The sequence below is a fragment of the Solea senegalensis genome, linkage group LG8 (genome assembly GCF_019176455.1).
Source record: "Solea senegalensis isolate Sse05_10M linkage group LG8, IFAPA_SoseM_1, whole genome shotgun sequence".
Taxonomy (NCBI): Eukaryota; Metazoa; Chordata; class Actinopteri; order Pleuronectiformes; family Soleidae; genus Solea; species Solea senegalensis.
Genome location: NC_058028.1, coordinates 6,165,569 through 6,187,837, shown reverse-complemented (window position 1 = coordinate 6,187,837; position 22,269 = coordinate 6,165,569). Strand labels below are relative to the sequence as shown.

Genomic DNA, 22,269 nt, shown 5'->3' with positions numbered 1-22,269 from the left:
CCTCAAAGTCTTGGTCTTGTCTTGGTCTCGATACACTGCGGTCTTGGTCTCGACTTGGTCTCGGTTTAGGTGGTCTTGACTACAACACTACCGGAAAGACGAACCAGCAAGAGCAGCACATGTTTTACATTTTGTTTTTTCTTACTGAACCTCACAAACAACTACGACATTGACATGAGAAAGCCACTCTAGTTCCCCGACATGCAGCTGAGGAGGCCTCCAGTCTCACAATTAGGTGTCGCTAATCCATAGACATCCATAGAAATCCATATTTCTTTTCAATTTAACAAGCTGTTTCATCTTGGCTGCCTTTTAATGACACGGTCAGCTTTATATTCTCATGTCGATCGGTTCCCATGGTTCTACATGACGTCATCAAACTAGGGCTTTTGTTATTGTTTAGACTGCGAGACACCTAGTGGCAGAAATTGCATACTGCATGTTTAACAAGACACTTTGTGTTTGTTGACCCACTTGCTTTGATCATTAGGAATTTGATTTATTGTATTATCCAGTATTAATTAGATGTAGAGTTTGGTTTATATTTAATATTCACTTGGTCAGAAACACGTCAGATGCAGCGTTCATGTTTTCATTTTTTAGTTTGGATTTCATTTTAGCGGTGCACAGTACCTGAAACTGACACTGCAAATACTAGATTTATGTATGAGTAGAAATGTATGGTAGATTATGAGCATTTTTAAAATAAAAGCATGAGATGCCTATTCCTTCTTGATTCATTCATATATTAATTGATCTATTTATTTAGTCATCAGTTCATAAATATTGATATCTCATGCCAAATTAGTTATTCCCACATTTTCTTACGTCTGTGACCATATATAATATACTACTTTCATTACAGCTACTTCTCTTATTTATTTATTTTCCGAGGCTATGAAAACCTATATTTTCCAAGGCTATTTTTTGCTTCAAAATGATTATACAGTATAATTATACAAACATATATTATGGGTAGTATATTCAATTACTGCCAATAAACCCTCCTGAAAGTTCCACACTGGATCAGAGACGGATTTTAATTTGTTTTGTTTGTTTTTTGGGGTTATGTTCTTATATATTACATTTTTCTTACAGGCAATTTAAAGTAAAGTATGAAATCATTGACATTGTTTTCATTATTAATTTATACCCTATGCCACAACGTTTTATTTTTTCCAAATAAAATGTGTTTTTCCTTAGCTTTTTAGTTACTTTTTTAGTTATTCCCTCACACATCACCTATTGTCTGTTACCACGTGTATAATCTCAAAGAAACTCTGTCCACATCGCCACAAGAAAGGGAGAAAACAGTGTTCTGTTGCTAAATGGAAGAATGCAGCGCTGATTTGTCTGCAGGACCTCAGGCGATACGCCGAGGGCACGGGGAGTTAAAAGGCCTTACGATTTGTTGTTCATGTAGATGATGCTTTATTTGCCTCAGTGAGGTGGAGTCGCCGCTGACTAATGGGGCCACACAGGGGGCTAAGGTGAAGAAGAGCGATCGTGAACAGACGCTGATGTATATAGAGAGAGCGTAGAAAGCCTCTATTTAGTCGGACCAGCCAGTCCATCTCCGACATATTGATCGCCACAATTTACTCCCTTTACTCGCAGGATTATTGCGCTGTAGAGTAATATAAAGGTTTCCTGACATGTCAATCACCTGTCACAGCTTATTCCATGGAACCGACGTCAGCCTGTCACCCATTTGGACTCGACACCCTTCCCTCCCCCGGACAATCACACAGGCTGCATGTCTTTCACAGAGAGTTCCTGGAGAAGAGAATCTCTCTATTTTTTTTTATACATCCAGGAATCTTATTGATACTGTGGCTTCTGTATTTGTTTGTTAAATCACCCGTTTGCCCACCGCACTGCACACGCTTGTCTTTACTTTGCCCTGTGCTATTATTCGCCAGTATGGCGGAGTTATTAGGCGGCGTATAGCAGCACTGTGTGGGCAGATGTGCATCTAAATACATGTTGTGGTGGCCTCGTTTCCTTCTGACCCCTGGAAATGGCTCCTTTGGCAGGAAGTGTGCATGTAGGCAAGCCAGCGTCGGGGCATTGATTCCACGGTTTGGATTTATTGTTGAATCCCGAGGAGAGGCTCTGACCTTGCCCATCTCAGGTGGGGGAGAGCTGATGCCTTATACCCATAGGCTGTATTGAAGTTATTAAAAACTCCATTACCGCCATTCAGAGATAGACATAACTCATCGTGTGGATATAGAGATGTCATAACAAGAGATTGATCTGAGAAAAGTGAAGTGTGTAACCCAGAGAAAACTTAGGCAAGGGTAGAGAGACGGCTGCAAACTGAAATGCCGAGCCTCAGATATCACTCAGTCAGAGCGAGGCTGGATCTCACGGCCACACATCTGTCATCCCCATTTTCAATAACCCCTCTCTGTCGCCGTGTAGATCCTGAAGGAGTTAAAGGATGAGGACTGGAGCATGGGCCATATTGTCTACACACTGACCAACAGGCGCTACGGAGAGAAATGCATAGCCTATGCAGAAAGTCACGATCAGGTGGGTCATTTCTCCCATGATTTCACTCTCTCCCAAGTGCGGCCCGATCTCGTTGCGGATAATAACGCATCGCTGTGCCTTTCACGTGCAGGCTCTGGTCGGGGATAAGACTCTGGCCTTCTGGTTGATGGACAAGGAGATGTACACTAACATGAGCTCCCTGATTCCCATGACATCCATCATTGACCGCGGCATGCAGCTCCACAAGATGATTCGCCTCCTCACTCATAGTCTGGGCGGCGAGGGCTACCTCAACTTCATGGGTGAGTCATCGTATTAGAAAGTAACAGCAGCTAAAGTCACAGCTCCACGCGCAGTAAAAAAATAAATAAGCTGAATGTCGGAGTAAATAAAAAGAACGCAGTCGTTTAGACGCGATGGTAATACTTCTTGTTATGTGCCATTCAGTAAGATCCCCGTTCTTTTACGGCGGCGCCATAAAATGTTTTTACGAGTGAAATATTTAATCCAAAGCTATTGCAATAATCCATTTGCAATTTTAATAGCAAACAAAATGCCAAACTTTTTCTCTCCGAGCCTCTCAGTTGTGACAGTTTGCTCTGTTTTGCATTTTTACACCATCGTAAATTCAACAAATGTGCTTGTTTTTAAAAATGTATTTATTTGGATGCCCATTAGCTTTGCACTTTGGCGCAGCTGGTCTTCCAACCTTAAAAATATACTGTACATCTGACCTCATAAATGCTCTACAGAACGAATGGGCACAAATTCACACAGAAACACTTCAAAATCTTGAAGAACATCTTGCAAGAAGACGTTATAGCTGCAAAAAGGGGGCCAACTCCATATAAAAAGGCCTGTATATGTATTTTAATACGTCATTCACCCAGTCTCCTGCTGTCATACACAGTAAACATACAGACTGGTCACTTTGTGCTTGAGTGGATGTTGGAGAACAGTGGAATGGTGATAAAGGTCGTGATAATGAAGCCTTCTGCTGTTGGGTTTATTTTTATTTAAAGGAAATGAGGTGAATCGTTCGTCTGAGATCGTCTCCTCCCTGACAAACCTAAAGTCTAGCCTCTTGGAGAGCTAGGAGCATTCCAATATTAACCTTTTTTTTTTTTTTTTTTTTTTCGTTTAAAACTATTATCCCCAGGAGAGTGTCTTACCGCCATCAGGACGGGTGTTTAGACACAACACGACAATGTCGCTGTACAGAGATAACTGAAGAGGTAGAGTGACGTGTCTGGGGATGATGAGCGTGATGATGAGGAAGTCTCCGGAGTGAGGCCGTACCGCATACGTTTCAAACATGAAGCGATGCCGGTGGAGCTGCCGAGGAGGGAGAGAACAAAGAAACGCCGAGTTCTCTGTCAATCACACGTCGGAATTTGCACGTTGAGATTTGGCAGGGCGCTGCAGGAAAGACTCACGCGGCACTTAATTGGATGTAAGTCAGTAAACTCGCCGGGTACTTGACGCGTCATAAAAACCATCTCAAGGCAGATTTGAGGGCATAACGACCTTTAAAATCCATTAGGAACCTTAGAAAAGTGGCTCTTTTCAGTGGCACACACGGGTACCACTGTTGCCTCAATGTTCAGTTCAGTATGAGAGTGAATGGTCGTTCTTCTCTATACACTATGTTGGCCTTTCGCCCTACGACGTCTGGGTGGTACAGGTGTGTAGGTGACATTTCAAGTAGCATACAGTACAGGAGCTATTTCTTTACACCTATATTAAATTAAAGCACCAAAATGTTGATTCTGTTGTCAGGGGAACTTTTAGCAGTTGGAAACTTTACCTCAAAACTAATAATTAGGGCGTTTGTTTATTCTGGTGTGCGCTGACCTCTGACACGAAAGCCTGGAATTATTCGCAGTTTGCCTGAAGTCAGTCAGATACTGTAGGAGAGAAGAGCTGAAGATGGAGCGACAGGAGAGGGATTGTTGAGCAGAAGGGTTCATATATGGTGTCATATGTGTCTGGTCGTCCGCTTGGCTCCGCCCTTTGATGCCAGTGAAACTGAAAGTCTCTTTATGTGCCAACATACATTATATTACATTACATGTCATTTAGCAGACGCTTTTATCCAAAGCGACTTATAATGAGTGCATTTAAACATGGTCACACATCCACTGAGAGATGTCAGTCAGACAAGCGGAGATCCGTTCTGCTACATGTGTGTCGGAGCTGGGAAAAGAGAGAATGAGTTGGGTGTCATCGGCGTAGCTGTGATAGGAAAAACCATGAGAGAAAATAACAGAACCAAGAGAGTTGGTGTATAGAGAGAAGAGGAGAGGGCCCAAGACAGAACCCTGAGGGACCCCAGTAGCTGGAGGACAGGGTTCCGACACAGATCCTCTCAAAAAAAAAAAAAAAAGAAACCAGAGCCTCTATCCTCTGCAGTCCCAAAATTCTGACGAGGACAGTTCAGACGAGGAACCAGCGGGAGACGTTGAAACGGTGAAAATGTCCTAAAAAGTGTTTATGATTAATAATGTCCAGCTGTATGTGTGTGTGAGTGTGAAAGGACTCATTTGCACTTCTCTTTCGGGGTGTTACCGCACGTGTTAAAGTGTAATTTATTTTCACACATGGAAAAAAAAACAAAAAACACATTTTGCAATACTCATAATCACGTTCTAATTCATAAAGGTTTAAAATAGAGCGGCACAGCGAGGTTGGCTGGATTTGTCCTATTTCTTTAATGACAAATTCCTCTGGAGTCATTTGCCACCATTGAGTTTGACACACACGGCGAGTGTTATAAAAAAATAAAGGAGCCTTTTGAAACGAACATGAATACTCACTCTCCGTGGCTGGTATTGAAATCCAGGACAAAGGCTGCCGTAGATCAGATGGATCCAGTTCTCACTCACTGTCGGGACGCTCCATCTGAGCCATGACACGATTTTTGTCAAGGCCTGCTGCTGTGGATAATCAAGTGATAATTAATGAGTGACCTTGGTGGAAGGGACTGTGTTTTCCTGCGTGTGCTGCTGCCTGGTTTAATGTAAACACAGCCTAGCTCCACCTGGATGATCTGATTCAGCTCCAAGTCCAAAGAAATCTCACTCCGTCTCACATAATGGAATCGTAGTAATAATTTCACGCTCATTCTACTCTGCCAGACAGTAGGTGTGGCTGCTGGAGGTGGGCTTGCAATCAAGGCAGTTGTTCTTGATGGACGTTCGTAACAGGGCCGCTCATAATCAACAGGATGTCGGGAGTCCTGACCCCATATGGGCAGAATCGCGTAGTGATTATACGGGATTTTTTTTTCAGAGTAAAGTCGAGCTAAACGGCACACTTTGCTCTGTCTCCCGTGGACTCCTGTTTCACATTTTACTCATTCAATCAGCGCGGCATTAGGCGTGAGGAGCTGATTATCTTGAGTAGCAAAAAAGAGGGAAAAAAAGAATTGAATCTTTTGTTATAAAGATAGAACATTTTGCTCTCTTGTGCAGTAATGCTTAAAAGTGCCTGCTGTGTGTGACTGAAAGGTGGATTAAGTGAAATTGTGGTAAAATGACTAATCAGTAATGATGATGATTATTATTGTTATTATTATGATTATTGTTAGTAGTAGTATTATTATTAGTATTAGTATTATTATAATAATAGAGTCGACTTACATATTATTGTTAAACTATTGTTGTAGAAATAATAATATTATTATAACAACAACAACAATAATACTAAGAAAAAAATAATTGTAGATCATATTTCAGGTTAACAGCATATAAGGAAAATTCTAAACTAATAAATTGGTACAACACAAAAAATACAACTATGTTTAAACATAAAACACATTTTAACATCAGATATGTGTAACTATGCCAGTCTGACTTTGAACTGTAGAGGGCAGTGTTTAGCCTCTCGGTGTACAGCCTGATGGATTTAATAGGAAAAAGAAGAAGGGAAGCGCGTGCAACCGTCTCATTTAATAACAGCGCAGGACTTCTGTCTCCTCCTACTTTGCCAATGATCAATATTAAAATAGTGACGCTTTGCAGCTTTTAATCAATGACTGTATTTCATTTTTAATAACACGCGTCACTTTTAAGTCACGTACTTAAAAACAAATTGTGTTTCTCCAGATGTGGTGTTTCAGTTTTTAAGTCTTAATTGGCAGCTCATCAACAAGAGTCCGTCCTCGGGCAGATCAGCACGCTTCAATCGGGCCCAAATAAGGCAGTAATAAACAAGTGTGAAAAGGGCAAGAAACTCATTATACAAATTTAATTCACCAACGCTTTTATTTACCCAAGTCCAGTCCGGTTTATGCTGAGCAGAATCTGTTCTCTTAGTAAGCAAGAAACAGGAGATTTATCACTAGAAACTTTGTATTCATTAATATATTTCTGTTTTTCCAAATGAATGGAAGCAGAGGTAAATAATAAATAAAATGCAAAGTAAAAAATAAACGGCAAATACGATCCTTTAGGAAACGATGACGTCATATTCCCAGCTCTCAGTCATTGTCTTGTGTTTGGAGATTGTTTGAAAAGTAACAAACAAGTCAGCCGGAAAAGACGCTAGCTATCACTGAAACACGTCCCGTCTTTAGAGATTTCACACACGAGGCTGAAAAAATTCGCTAGATTTGTAACCGTCGCTAAATGTTCACACAGACACGACACCAACCTGAAACTCAAACAAACAAAGGACATTATTTTCCTTTCTGTCCTCTGGCTCGATTTATTCTCGGTCTCCGTTTCTGTTATTATATCTAACGATGTCTAACAACGTCTTCTTCTTCCGTTTCTTTGGTGTAACGTTACAGCGCCACTTACAGTCCTGGCATATGTACTACAGCGTTTTTGCGGGGAACTTTTTCACATCTGGACGTGGCCTAAAGTACTCAGCTGCTGCCGTGTGATTGGCTGGTTAGATATTTGTGTAATTATCAATACTCTTGCCTTCTAAAAGTAAAGATAGCACTACACTGAGTTTGTGTTTGTGAATCCCTTAATTTCACCACATTTTTCACACAGTCCCTAAATGTCTGCTTCTTCTTCTTCTTCTCCTTCTAACTTCTTGCTTCTGCTTTTTTTTTTTAATCCAGATCAGAGATAATTCCTCTTTTGCCTCGGTCCAGACTGGAAGCCATTTATCATCAGTTTTACTGCAGGAACTAATGGATAGTCTATCACACACCGTATGCGACTGTCCTTCACATCCTCAGTTATTCTGTTTTTCTCCGCGCCGACTTTATGAGAACCTACACGGCATTTTATCGCAAATGGTTATGCAGTTCAATTCATGATCCTTAGTGAAACAGACAGTAGTGAGTAAATCTTTTATGTATCAGCTGGTTTATCGGTTTATTAAGCGTTGTGTCGTAGATTTAGAGGAAAGGCAAGTTTTTGTTACCGTCTAACAATTAAAAATCTCCTTGTATTTGAATTATTCAGAAAAATTCAGACAAAACTTTTAATGAGCAGGAATTTGAATCATACACCAGTGTTATAAATAAAGTTTTAAAATTATAGAATGACACACTGCTGAGTCATCGGGTGGGGCGGGAAAGGAAATCCAAGGGGAAAGAGAATAAAATCAAGTTAATCTGAGATGACATGCCGTGTCAGTGCCTCGGTGACAGGAGAGTCATTTCGCCCGCGCTGAGCAAATTATTCCAGCAAGCGAATCCATTTGAAAAAAAAACAACAACGTTTATTTACTCGTGACCACTTCCAAACTGCACACAAAACGGAGGCGAGAGAGCGAGTTATTCATTTGAGATGCTGAGCAACGGATACCGCTAAGGATGCCGGAGTGTCGATGACATTAAAGCGCCCAAGTAGCGTGGCAGTAATGAAACGCCTTGGTGGGTTTTATCATTACATCGGCGGGGGCAGAATGGAACCGCACGCTCGCACTGCCTGACTTTCAGGGCTCGCAGAGGTTTGAGATAACCTTGCAGATTTACAGCTTAAATTACTGAGCTAAAAACTTCTCTCTCTCACTCTCTCGCGCCCCTGCACTCTGTATTCACCGAGTGTCGGGTGTGCAACAGGCAGCCATTATGCCGAGGCCCTGGATGATGAATGGAGGAGCAGCGCTTCCTCCTCTTACATTTTTATACACAGATGATCTCTCGGAAAGTTAACTGCAGGTTTCGGTTGCACAAAACCCACCTTTGCTTTGAGAGTACATGTGTACAGATAAAGGCTAGAAAGTGGAAATGAACATTGCATCACCTCTTTCGTCTCACTTTTTTGTTGTTGTCGTTGTTGTTGTTGTTGTTGTTGTTGTTGTCGTGCTGCATCTAAAAGCCCTCTCTTCCCACCTCCTCTGATTCACATTATTGATCTTCCTTTGTCAGAATCCCTTCATTGGAAAACACATTGATCCTTGGCTCCGTCTTGTGCTGCTAATTACTGAGGGGACTGTGTCACTGTCCGGCTCTTATCTGATGCCGGCCTGTGTAGAGGACTAATGGGACGTGCCAGCTGAAAGCGTGGCCCGCGGTAACCTTGTGTAAACACAGTTAATCATATCATCACTGGAATGGCTCTGAATTTAAAGCCGCTGTTAGGAATCTTCCGTTTTATTGGAAATACTTAACTGAAATAGTTCTCTGTTCTGACAGCGGTCACCGATCTGGAGTGTTTCGCTCACGGACTAGAGTGTCTCTCCGAGTCTCAGAGCTCTGACTTTAAATTTTAAATAGAACTTCACAAAAAAGAGTTGTTTTTCTGATCGTGAGGTTTGTCGCTAAAGTGGAACTAAGCTCTTGTTTAGACGGATTTTTCCTAAACTGACTCAAACCACATACAGTTTCGAATGCGATTCTGATGTTTTACAGATCCGTTTCAATCTGAATGTCGTTCAGATATGATTTCAAAGTGTCTTCCCCTGGGATTCCACTGCGTATCCGTCGCGTAGCGTCTCCGTCTTGGCATCAGAAGGGATTTACATCCGCTTTAGTCGTCGTGTCCGCTTCCACCGAGTCCATTTGCGTCGCGTTGCGGCTCTGTCTTTGCGCCGTCGCTGCGCCGCTGCCCCCGCGGAAATCCTTGAGTCTTCAGTCCAGCGGAAATCAGCACGAGTGCGACAGGAAGTCAAATACCGATACACACTAGACTAGACTAATGTTGGTCAGAAAGATCAGATTTTGATGGGATATGCTTACAAAGTTTTTTTTATTTTATTTATGTAACCTTTATTTTTATTTTTTATTTTTTATTTTTTATTTTTTATTTTTTATTTTTTATTTTTTATTTTTTTATTTTTTTATTTTTTTTTATTTTATTTTTTTTATTTTATTAAAAAAATTTAACACGGTAAAGACTTACGTAAAACATGGAAACAGTTTAAAAACCTAGTTAAAACAAATGTAAAACAGATGTATGGCACAGAGAAGGCAACCCAATAAATAAGTAAAAGTTGCTTTACATCGTTAATGTGGACTTCAAGACGGTTGCAAATTGCATATAAATACAACTTTGAGCATGTGATGAACATAGACAAACGCAGACTGGAGATAAAGGCACCACGTGTTTGTGTCATTTATATAAAACATAGTTGATCACGTTTCATAATGTGATTATTTATTAATTTCCTGACTAATTCATTGCATTAGGATGTTAAGAAAAGTGGCAATCTTAACATGTATAACATTTCATACAAACCTTTGCAGTATTTAAAAGTGTCAGTGAAATACTATTGGACACAAGTGATGATTTTTATTTAGTGTGTGTGTCTGTGTGTGTGTGTGTGTGTTGAGGTAAGGTTCCCGTGCAGCCTGTGATGTCTGGTTGGTTTGAGCAGCGACGGGAGCAGAGGAAGGTGATTATCATGGTGATTAATTCGGGCATATGGGAGGAACATTGCCGTGTTATCTGAGAGGAGAGGGAAATTATTACCTAATGGAGGTGTGACCAATGTGTTTCTTTTAAAGCTGAAAATGAAACGATGAGTCAGAGACTCCCATGACTTCCTGAATCAGCCTTTGCAGGGAATCGATCAGCCAGACTTTATGAAATAATGACGCAGGGAAACTGAGTTAATACGCGGGCAAAAGCGGGAGCTGGTGCACCTTTTACTGTTAATGAAGTGGGGCTCAGTCCTGTGTTTCTCATTAACCCTTTAACACCTAAACCTCAAAATGTCTGTCTGCACTTATTTTAACCTGTGTTAAAATAAGTGCTTTTCCAGAATAACTTTCAATATCTGACATTTATTTTCAATTTACTTTTATTTAGAAAAAACACTGTAGTTGTTCAATTTGAAATTTGGACAATATAAAACCTATTTAAAATAAAATTGTGTTGAGCCTTTGTCTCAATGTCCAAATAACCCTTAGTGCTCACGCGGTTTTAAATATTCATTTTTGTGTTGTTGAGTCAAAGTTCTGATTTTAGTATTTTTTGTAGCGATATAAAGTAGCAATAATTGTGCAGAAGTCACAAAATTAGACCGTTTTTATTTTCTTTTTGTTTGCCAAGTGAACTTTGAACTGCTTTTTCCACATTTCACAAATTCAATCCGATTTGAAACATTCTGAGTACTTTTTGCTCTCGTGTGTTTATATAGTTGGTGATAATTATGCCTATAGGTTGTGCTGGAAAAAAAAAAAGAGCGTGGTGTAAAGTTCTTCTGCTCATTATTTATTATACCTGTCTGTACTTCTCTCTCTCTCTTTCTCTGAATCCTCGTGGGAAAAAAAAGAGAAAGAAATCTATTTCCTTTTGTTTCCACTGTGACTTCTTACAAACGAAGCAGTCATCGCAGACTCGGAGTCTCTTGGACTGACATGTGACTCACTCATTGGACACTTTTCACTGACCTGCTCTGCATCATCACTGCCTCCCGGGCCCGCGGGGGGGGGTAAATCAAAACAAAATTTATTTCACTGACCGACAGCATGTGACACCGTGCTTAGTTGCGCTTGAAGTCTTCACTTCTTTTCCCTCGGTGATCATAAAAAAGGAAAAAAACCAAAAACTTACACAAAGAGGAACAGTTGGTCATGAGCAGCAGGTCAGACTGGCAATGTGATTTTATTTGGCATTTGGAAATAGTGACAGATGGCGAGAGACTGCAGATGGAAATGATTTATTTTTATACGACGGTACGAGAGAAGGCGATTGTTGCCATCATTAGGGGAGGAACAATTCACTTTAAGACTTACCTGTCATATCACTGTGGCTGGGCGCAAGTGTGGCTCCAGTAGATGAGCAGATAGTGTTTCCATGTTTGTGGAACATTATTTTAACACTCACCAGACAGTTCATTAGAGATTATGTGTTAAGAATAAAGTGTGCTTTGCTGCTGCTGCTGCTGCTGGAGTCCATCTGCTCTGCAGACCTCGGTTGTAACAAGTGGTTATTTAAAATAGTAGCACGTCACCGGTACATATAAATAAATGTCCATCAGACTGAAAACACGAAGGAGATTCAGAAGTGTTTTCTTCTGCTCAAAGGAAAAAAGAGCCTGTTTTTGAGATGGAGGGAGCATAAAAATAATGTCACAAAAACCTTTCTATTATGCTCTCAGTTGCTAATATAAGGGTCTTCTTCTAGACAATATGCTCCCTTCTTCTTGTTCTTTTAAAAACAACAAAATGGTGCTCGTCGGTCTTTAAAACAGGAATCCAAAAGAGGATTGATGGCATCAGTGTGTTGCCACTTAGGAAAACAGTCTATTGGTGAAACACGAAACCAAACAAACAATTATTTGCATAATGGATTAATCGATTAACCCGTCAGGGCCACACGGTTAGGGTGTAGTGGTTGGCCTTCTGCAGCAAGAACAAGGGTCTTTCTGCATGGAGTTTGCATGTTCTCCCCATGTGTGTGTGGGTTTCCTCCCACAGTCCAAAACCATGCAATGTCATAAAAATCATAGAAAAATGTCATAAAAATCTTGAAAAATGTCAGAAAAATCGTGATAAATGTTGATCAGTGGTTCTCAAACCTGGAAATGATTCATTTTTAATGATTTGGAGCAAAGAAACCAGAAAATATACAGTTATTAATGTATCTGCACAAACCCTGATGGTTTTTATTTTCTTATAATTCTTAGAAAACCGGACCCTATGGTTTATCTCTTCATTCATATTATTCTATTTATGGTTCTTTATGTGTATCACTAACTCATCTAGATTATTTCATTAGTTAATTAGTTGATTTAATAATCGACCAAATGTAAAAATAATAATACCAAAGTTCCTCCACATTGACTTACATGGACATGATGAGCCTTCAAAGGCTGAATATTTCATTATCCAGAAGACTGCAACAGATGATTTCACGGATATTGACGTCTTCAATCAGAGAACAGGAACCAGTCAGTCAAATCACATGCATATTCATTTCCATAGTGAACAAGTATAGATTTCTGCATTTACGCTAACAAATGTACCTTTTAATTAATATGAAACGGTGCGAGCAGCCTCCCATCTGTTCAAGCGAGTTCACGAACAGCATGTTCACAAATCAAGCAGATTTCCGTGCATTCTTACATCTTTAATAATGCTCCATTTTCCTTTTCTCCTTTTTTTTTTTTCCACCCCCCCCACGCGTGAATACTCGACACTCAAAGACGCAGCAGGATGCACTCGGCGCTCATGCACAGCACGTACCTGGATGCCTGTGTAATCCATTTGTACCTTGCATTTTCCTGGGTGTGTTAACAGTGCTATAGTAAAGTACAGCAGCCTTGTTAGCAGCCACTGCATTGATCCCTCTCCCCACAAAAGAAAAACCTTTTGTGGTTGCTCTCATTCCTACCACCTACACGTTCCGTCTCGCAATCCAGTGCAACACAGATTTCCCTGGAGTGCGTCGGAAGTCATTCTGGGATATGTAGGAGCTCAGACGTACTGTAGATGTTGACAAGCCGGGATAGAGAGCGGATACACCAAAATATTAAATTATGCATCGAACATCACGTATTGATGTCTGACAGGGAAATCCATATCTGTTTTTATTTATTTTATTCCCTCGAGGAAATCATCCATAACCTATCCTCGTTTAGAGACGGCGTAGGCAACATATTGGCATTATTTAAAAAAAAAAAAAAAATTCCATAACAACAGGGAAGTGATCTGAGAGAGAGCCAGACTGCTGTCCCATGATGGGAGACTTTCATGAATCACTGGTCTGTTTAGGGAAGGATTCCCTACCAAACAGCTGTGTGTAGACGTGTATTGGCGCTTTTCCATTAAGGAGTTCCAGCACGACTCGGCTCTACTCTACTCAGCTTGGTATCAGTCACGCCGTTTTCCATGACTATAGTACCTCGTCCAGGTGGGACGCACGAAACCGCCGCGACGTCGTTTTATACGCGACACAAACACTCAAACTAGTGAAGCGACGCAGTTGTTTCCGGTGTAAGTGAATCATTAGAATCAGTTCATTGATGACAGTCACTGAACTGAACGGATCGTGTTTCGAACTCACGACCGTCGGCTTGCAGCTGTGCTGTCGCTAAATACGCCGGATTTTAAACATTCCCTTTACTAAATGTCAAAAACTGACACACGTTTTTAGGATTTTTAAGTCTTTTTAACTGAGTTCAGAATTGTTCGGTTTGATTCTTGAGTCGGACGTCGCGCTCATGACTCTTCCAGTGACGACACTCTCTGAGCGATCAGTGGCCGGCAGTCTGATGATGTCACATGTTAGTTTTAGTTTTTATAAAAGTGTTTTTTTTTATTAGTTTTAATGTTAGTTTTTTGTAATATAGAGTATGCAAGATGTAAAGAGTATTGTGACGTAGCCAAAGACTTCATTTTAAAAATGTACTAGGACTGATGGACAATTACAATTTTAGCTAGTTTTATAAACACACAATAAACACAATTCAATTTCAGTTCGTTATCAGGTTTTTTCAACTCTAGTTTTTATTTTTATTTATCATTATTTTGCTTTTTTTTTTTAAATAAAGGTACTATGCCTAATGGAAAAGCCACGCCGCGCCGTGCCAGAACTGTATAATGGACAAACGCCATTTGGCTACGTTCAAAATCCCTGCCAAATTCTTCAAATACGAACAAAATCTGATTTATTTCAGATCAGATTTGACTGTTCACATTAATAACTACAAGTGTCTTGTATCTGACCTTCATGTGAACGTGACTGCCTTCTCCACACAGGTGCACGTTCACTTATTGATACCTTTTTTGCACGCTTCAACAACAACAACAACATTAAACGTTGGTCCATAGTTATCCTTAGGAAACCTTTAAAATACCACAAACACAAAGAAACACTACTTCTTTTTTTTTCTTTGGAAGATTTGATAAGAAATGTAATGAATATTTTGCATTCTTCACTTAACAGAGAATGAGTGGAACTATGGTTTCACGCGGCGGAGAGTGTTAAAACCAAATCTGAGGGGAATATGTTTTAAATTGTGATACATACAGTAGATGTACTTCACCTGGACGTCTCGGACCATTCGCTCGCATCTATTATCGCTCTCTCTTTGGGAATCTTTCTTGCTTTTAATCTGGATTACGGCTTGACGAGATGATCTGCCTCCATACTAACAACCTGTTAACTAATGCTACTTACACACTGGGCCTTTCACCCCATGAGACTTGAGACTTCATCGCACAGCACTGCTCGGAGCGCGTCAGTATTAAAATTTAAAATCTGGTGGAGGGTCAGTCGTTACATGGCTGTCATCATCTCGGTTTCTGGCCCAGTCACCAAATCCTGCATTAAGTTGTGATTGACTGTCAGGGAAAGGGGCGCCGTGTCTGCTCCTGCTCCTGCTCCTCATCCTCGTGTAGCAGATACAGTTTATTAATGTTTTAAAACTGTCACTTGATATGTCTCCACACTTCTGATGTGCAGTATTAGGCACCACTGGCCTGTATAAAATGCCCACCTATGCCTGAGGTTGTTCATCTCAGAGCTGCTGCTGCTGCTGCTGCTGCTGCCAGGATTTATTTTCACAGAGTTCAGATACGTAGATGCGGAGAGGGAACAAATGCCTAACATTACATTGTATTGTCTGATGCAGTTACTATAGTTCAACACACACTGATAATCAAACTAGGCACCAAAAAGTTTTGCTGAAAAGTCTTGTTGTGCTTCAGCAGAGAGTTAGGACGCCTTGCACAGCTGCAGGGAGGCGCGTGAAATCGCCTTTTTCTTCTTCCACAAGCCTCTAAAGACACCGGGGTGGTTAGGGAGATTGACACTACACAGTCCCCCTAGTGGCAGCTGAGCTCTCTCGACATCTTCCTTTAGCTACAGGGCAGGAAAGCGTTCCAGACGTACCACCTGCCGCCCGTAGCCAGGGCCACAACACGGCGGACCGTGGCTGTGAAATCTGCCCTGAAATTGCTCATTTTCTTGGCTGCGGCGGATGCAAAATGCAGCTCTTGTCAAGCAGAGGTGCAATAAAAACCCCCGGGACATATCCGCCATGACACCTCCGTGCACTTGTAGAGATGATTTAGGCACTGGTGGGATGAACACTGGCTTGGAGGTGCCCTCTGGGACACGAGGGTGAAGCTGCAACACAGACTTCAAAACGCTGGGAATGTCCCACTGAGCCTCCTCACCAACATCCCAGTGTGGTGTGAGCGCGATGAGAGGGAATTGTCTCCTGCTCTCCCAGGAGGCGCCGAGTTGTCTCCGTCCCCCAAAGGGAGGACACGGCAGCAAAGGATGAGGGGTAGAGACAGAAGGGCCACACTGTAGTTCACTATACCCGGCTGTGATTATACTGGAGCTTCATCCATAGTGACTGTGTCATACAGCAGGAGAGCACAGCTGTCGCGCTGTCATCTCACAACAAAGGCATGTGATCCTTACACTCCTGACTGCCGGTTCATTCCCTGGGCAGCGTTGTCAGCAGCCGAGTGACACCGGCGAGCCGGAGTAAAGGAAAGTAAATGAAGAGCAGCATCACCGCTGCCCCTTAACACGCGCTCACCGGGGAGGATAAACTCATTCTGACTGGCTGAGCACGGAGAGCGCAGCCAACTTTCCGCGTGTAGAAATGCAGAGTGGCTATTTCTGGGATCGGATGATGAAGCAGAACTTCTTCACTAACTCGGATGAACTTTCTTTTATGTGTGTGTGTGTGTATAATGAAGCCACGTAGATCCAAATAAACCGCCCACAACATTTCACCCTGTCATGTTGACGGCGGTTTATTTTATTGTACATTCACCTCCAGGACGTTATATTTTGGCTTTCATTGGTTGTGTATAAAAAATTAGCAGCCACGCTCGTGTTTTGCGTTATTACATCGTTTCACACTCCCGGATGATTCCGTTAATCTTCTGACCTTTTCCTCCTCGCACAAGACAAGAGTGCGCCGGAATTAAAAAAATCATCCGGCCTCAAAAAACACAACAAATGTGACTATGCAGAAGAGTCTTATTGATTTCTGCTGACCTTACCAACACGTTTACTCCTTCAGGCTCATTTGTACTTAACGCTAGATATGGAGAGAGAGCGCTGTCTCGTTGTGATTTGCATTTAAGGATGTGGCTGTTGATGAAACGGAGGAAAAGCTGAGCAGCGCCGCGAGAGACCATGTGGGGGCAGTGTAGTTAAATAGCTCAGAGTGTATTGCAACAAGGAAGAAATTGTGGCGGAATGTTTTCACCAGATGTCCAGATGCTTCCACTCTGAAAACCCAAAAAAAGGACGGCTGCATCCCGGCTGCTGTCGAGACATGATGAGACAACATGTCCACCGTCGTAATGCAAGGCCCTTGTCCAAATATGTAGAGAGAGTGTCTAGTTGGGCGCTAGGCAATCCAAACTTTTGAGGTCAAACAAGATTTCTAATATTTCTGATGGTATTTCACAGTTTAGATAGGGAGCGATAAATCATTCACAATATAAATGTATTTATGATGCAAAATGAATCTATTAATTAAAGAAACATACAGAAATCACTCATTATAACTTATATTAAGTGAAATGGATGGGGGTGGGGCTGTATGTGACCTCTGTTCTGAGGCTCGCACATGAATGCAACCTCTCCACTTTACAGAAGTTCATTCTTTTGTTTAAAATAAGGAAAATGTTATTGTTTATAGTGACACGCTCTCTTTTTCCCACTCACATTCAGCGGTTAACAGACATATAGACGCAGATGATGAACTTGATTGATTGAACATTGAACTCAAGATTGAACATTTTCGATTTTAATTCTGCATCACGGCACCGATCTGTAACGGGAAAATAAAAAAATATTTCAAGTGGTTATTTTTTCAGACGCACAGTCGGTGACGTTCTCTCCTAATTCTCTCCTTTAGTTTTCAACTCCATGTGTGGGAGGCTCGTTATTCATGCAGATGTCACAAGAAAAAGCCACACGGAACGCCGCCTGTCTGTCTGTCTGTCTGTCTGTGCGTTCACTCTCTGCTGCAAGTGTTTCTGCAGGCACGCCACGCTTTATCGCCTGGTACTTTTTTTTTAACACCTACATAATGTACTTCATTAGAATCAGCTGTCGCTCGCTGTCTGTTCCACTTCATCCCATCACTCTGAGTTTCCCTCTCTCTCTCTCTCTCTCTTTAAGAAGGAGGGAGTGCTTAGCAGCAAATAAACAACTGGCCTCCATTCTATTGTCGTGCATCTTCCTCTGTCTCTTGTCTGTTTATTTCTTGCTCTGCCGGGAATTCAATTATCCCGGCTGTTGCTTTGCGATGTTGTCGTGACATCCGATGACGGATTCATTATCTCGTCTCGTGACAGCGTCGTCGTAGCGACGGGGAACGCCGCTTCCCGACCGTCTCACTCGGTATGAATTTGGCTCGTATTCGTCTCGTCACCTCTGTGACTTTGTAAATCAGTGGCGCTCGTCGTACTATAAAATACTCGGCGTTATTATTTGTTTTCTCCTTCTTCGTCTTCCAAGGAAATGAGCGGCGTTCAGGTGTTCAGGTGCGTTACAGGAAGAGTGATTAAGGATATCAGATGTTGCTTCAATAACGGTGGAATCAACCCACGAGCTGTCAAAGACAAAGTCTCACTTTGAGTCAGAATTATACAATCATTTACACGCACTTTCTAATTTGGCTCTAGTATGTAAAAAAAAAGCCATATAATAAATATGTCATTAAATAATCATCTCTACGTTTGTTGGAAAAGTGAGACTCAATTACTACGCAATTAGAACTATTACGCTCCCTCACTTATTCTTTACGCTCCCTCACTTATTCTTTACACTCCCTCACTTATTCTTTTCACTCCCTCACTTATTCTTTAAGCTCCTTCACTTATTCTTTACACACTACTTATTCTTTACACCTCACTTATTCTTTACACCCCTCACTTATTCTTTAAGCTCCTTCACTTATTCTTTACGCTCACTCACTTATTCTTTACACTCCTCTCTTTAAGCTCCTTCACTTATTCTTTTTTCCTTAACTTATTCTTACGCCTTACTTATTCTTTACACTCCCTCACTTATTCTTTACACTCCCTCACTTATTCTTTAAGCTCCTTCACTTATTCTTTATTCTCCTTAACTTCTTACGCCTCCTTTACTTGTCTTTTACTCTCACTTATTCTTTACACCTCACTTATATTCTTAGCTCCTTCACTTATTCTTTACGCTCCTTCATTCTTGACTTATTTTTCTCTCACTTATTCTTTGCGCTTTCCCTTTGCACTCCTCATTCTTATTTTTACGCCTCCCCTCACTTATTCTTTACTCCCTCACTTATTCTTTATTCTTTACCCCTCACTCTATTCTTAACCCTCACTTTTTCTTTTTCTCTCTCACTTATTTTTATGCCTCCCTCACTTATTCTTTGTACTCCCTCCCTTTATTTTTTTACACTCCCTCACTTATTCTTGCCTCCCTTACTTATTCTTTACACTCCCTCACTTATTCTTTGTACTCCCTCACTTATTGTTTACGCTCCCTCACTTATTCTTGACTCTCCCTCACTTATTCTTTACGCTCTCTCACTTGTTCTTTGCGCTCCCTGATTTTTTCTTCCCGCCGAGGTTTTTTGTTTGTGATTCTGACCATTCTTAGGAAGCTGCCTGACCATTCTTAGGAAGCTGCCTGCTGATTGGCTACTGAGTTTTGGGCTTGGAATCGTTGTCCGTATCTAACGTTTATAATCTGACAAACGTTAGATATGGACAACGACTTTTTATAGATACAATTATTTTGTTGGTCAACTGGGAAAACTTGGGGGACGAGTTCCAGACAGACAGCGACTCCAAGAACAGTGACTACTTCTGGTCCATTGAGCTGTCGTTCCAAAACTCCTTAGCCAATCAGCAGGCAGCTTCCTAATTCCATAAATTAAGACTTATGGCATCTATTTGCAGGGTTTTACTTGCGTTGACCTCTATGCGGTTCATGAATGCGTTGGTTCCTCTGCGACAGGAACACTGCAGTTGTGTGCACCAGATTTAATATGGAGTATACAAACCTCTGCTGGGGTTATATAAAAAAACAAAGCCAGAGAATGTCACCGCGGTCTCTTTGATGTGTCTTCTTTTTCTTCTCGTTGAGAAAAAAAAAGAAACTCACGTAGCACGGTGCGGTCACAGGCATGCTAATTCACAGCGACTCTGTGTCTTCCCCTTCATTATGCACAGTATTCTTCAGTATTCTTTAATAACTCACTCACTCTCTTTCTCTCTGTTACAGGGAACGAGTTTGGCCATCCTGAGTGGCTGGATTTCCCCAGAGAAGGGAACAATAATAGTTATCACTACGCCCGGCGGCAGTTTGATCTGCTGGATCACCACGACCTCCGCTACGGTCAGCTCTACGCCTTTGACCGGGACATGAACCGGACCGAGGACAAGTACGGCTGGCTCTCCGCGTCACCTGTGAGTACATCTCACACACACACACACACACAAAAATCATCACATGAAAATATTTCATAGTTTCTTGTGGAATAAATTCTTCAGTGGGTTAGATTATGTAAGACGTCTTCAATATTAAAAGAAGCGAGTGACTGCAAGTCTGGGGATGCTTTATAGCCGGCGATACACACTCCCGTCCACCTTTTTGTCAACGCTTTAACAGAAATGTGATCATTTTGGCTCCACCTTCTCTGCCATTTTACTGACTCACTTCTCCGCTTTGGTGTAATGATTTCTTTGTTGTGTGGAGCAAAGACACCAAGAAAATATTCCCATTTAAGAAGCTGAAACAATCAGAAATCTTGTTTTAATCATGAAAAAAGCTTCAAACCGATTAAACGATTAGCAAATAGTTTGCGATTCATTTAGTAAACGATTAATAATCGGTTCATCGAGTAATTGTTTCAGCTGGAGTCATGATATCACTGCAACGTTGAGAGTAAAAGTAAAAGTGTTAGTTTTGATATGGAACGATGCAAAATAGATCTTTTAATATTACATTGAGGACAGTTTTTTTTTTTTTTAAATGTATTTATTATTCAGGATGCGTCGAGGTTATAAGAAAGTAAGGTATATGTCACACACAGTGCTTAACAAATGTATTAGACCACCTGTCATGAACAGAAGAAAATATACATGTTTTACAAATCTATCAAATACTTGTTTAAACTAAAGTTAAACAAACTGGATTCACCTTTTATATCCAAATATGAGCCTCCTCACTGGGCTTCTTCTCTGAGAAGTCAGAAATTAATCATAAGCATAACATCCAACCACTAAAAACGAATGTTTCTTTTCCGGAATTCAAGTAAATCATCTTTGTCGAGAAATAGCTATTTATTTCAGATATTGATGTTGATTTTTCGCCGAATTTCAAAGTATAAGTGTTAGTTTTTTTGATATGGAACGAAGCAAAATAGATCTTTTAATGTCAAAATCAGAGCAGTAAATGTAAAATGAAGTAAATTATGCCATGGGCAAGTGTAATTGAAACACCAAACAAGATATAGATACATAAATCACTGGGTTTCTTCTCTGAGAAGTCAGAAATTAATCAAGCAGAACATTCAACCACTAAAACTAACGTTTCTGTTCAGAAATTCAAGTAAATAACTAATAATTTGACATCTTAATCAATGATTAATCAAGAAATAATAAGTGCTTTACATACATAAGTGTCCACATACTGGTGGATTAACCATTAGAGAAAGATAAAAAAATTGATTTTCATAATTACTAATGCTGTTAATTTAGGGCAGCTGTGGCCTAATACATTTGTTAAGCACTGTATGCGTTGAATGTTGGCTTATCACAGTATATTCACATGTTCAGGATTCATTTTGATTCATCAAATGACCTGGCAACCCGGAGTCTGTGGGGAGGAGGGAATGGTTTTAAACAGCTGTAACTGTATCTTCACAAACACGTACGGCTTTATCACCGCGGGTGCTTGATTCCTGAAACAGAAGGTAAATGCACCATAAAGAGAGTTTTGAAATGTCTTGTTTTTCTGCCTGTTGTCAAGGTGAGCAGTAATAAACTTCATTAGCTTGTGTGTTTGCCGTGGAAGGAGGAGAGAGAAACAGAGAAAAATAAGTGGTTTTCTCTTGAGGCTGTGGTAGCGAAGCGATGGGATAATGCAAATGGTGAGTAAGGCTGAACTGACAGGGATTAGAAGTAAGTCTGTGTAATTGATTTAAAAAAAAAAAACTCCCCTCACAACCCTGGGAATCCGTGTGAAGATTAGAACTCCTTCACCTTGCCCGTGTTGCACCCTGACCTGGCGTATCTTCCCCCGCAGCAGACCGACAAACGGAGTCGAGTCAGAACGGAACGTATCGGCGAGGAAATGAGAGACGATGTCTGCTTCACGGGGGATAATTTGTGCACGTCGGTCTTTCAATCAGAGACGTGTTCTGACTTAAAGTCCTTTTACATGT

The 22,269-nt window shown here is 41.0% G+C and overlaps 1 protein-coding gene across 1 annotated transcript in view; it reads left to right on the top strand.

The window, feature by feature from the left end:
* The window catches only part of gbe1b (glucan (1,4-alpha-), branching enzyme 1b), a 115,702-nt gene that overhangs the window by 60,204 nt on the left and 33,229 nt on the right, over positions 1 to 22,269 (top strand). Inside the window, exons 11-13 of the mRNA XM_044032060.1 lie at positions 2,428 to 2,538; positions 2,630 to 2,801; positions 20,106 to 20,290. Coding sequence (XP_043887995.1) covers positions 2,428 to 2,538; positions 2,630 to 2,801; positions 20,106 to 20,290 — 468 coding nt within the window. The remainder of the gene's footprint in view (positions 1 to 2,427; positions 2,539 to 2,629; positions 2,802 to 20,105; positions 20,291 to 22,269) is intronic.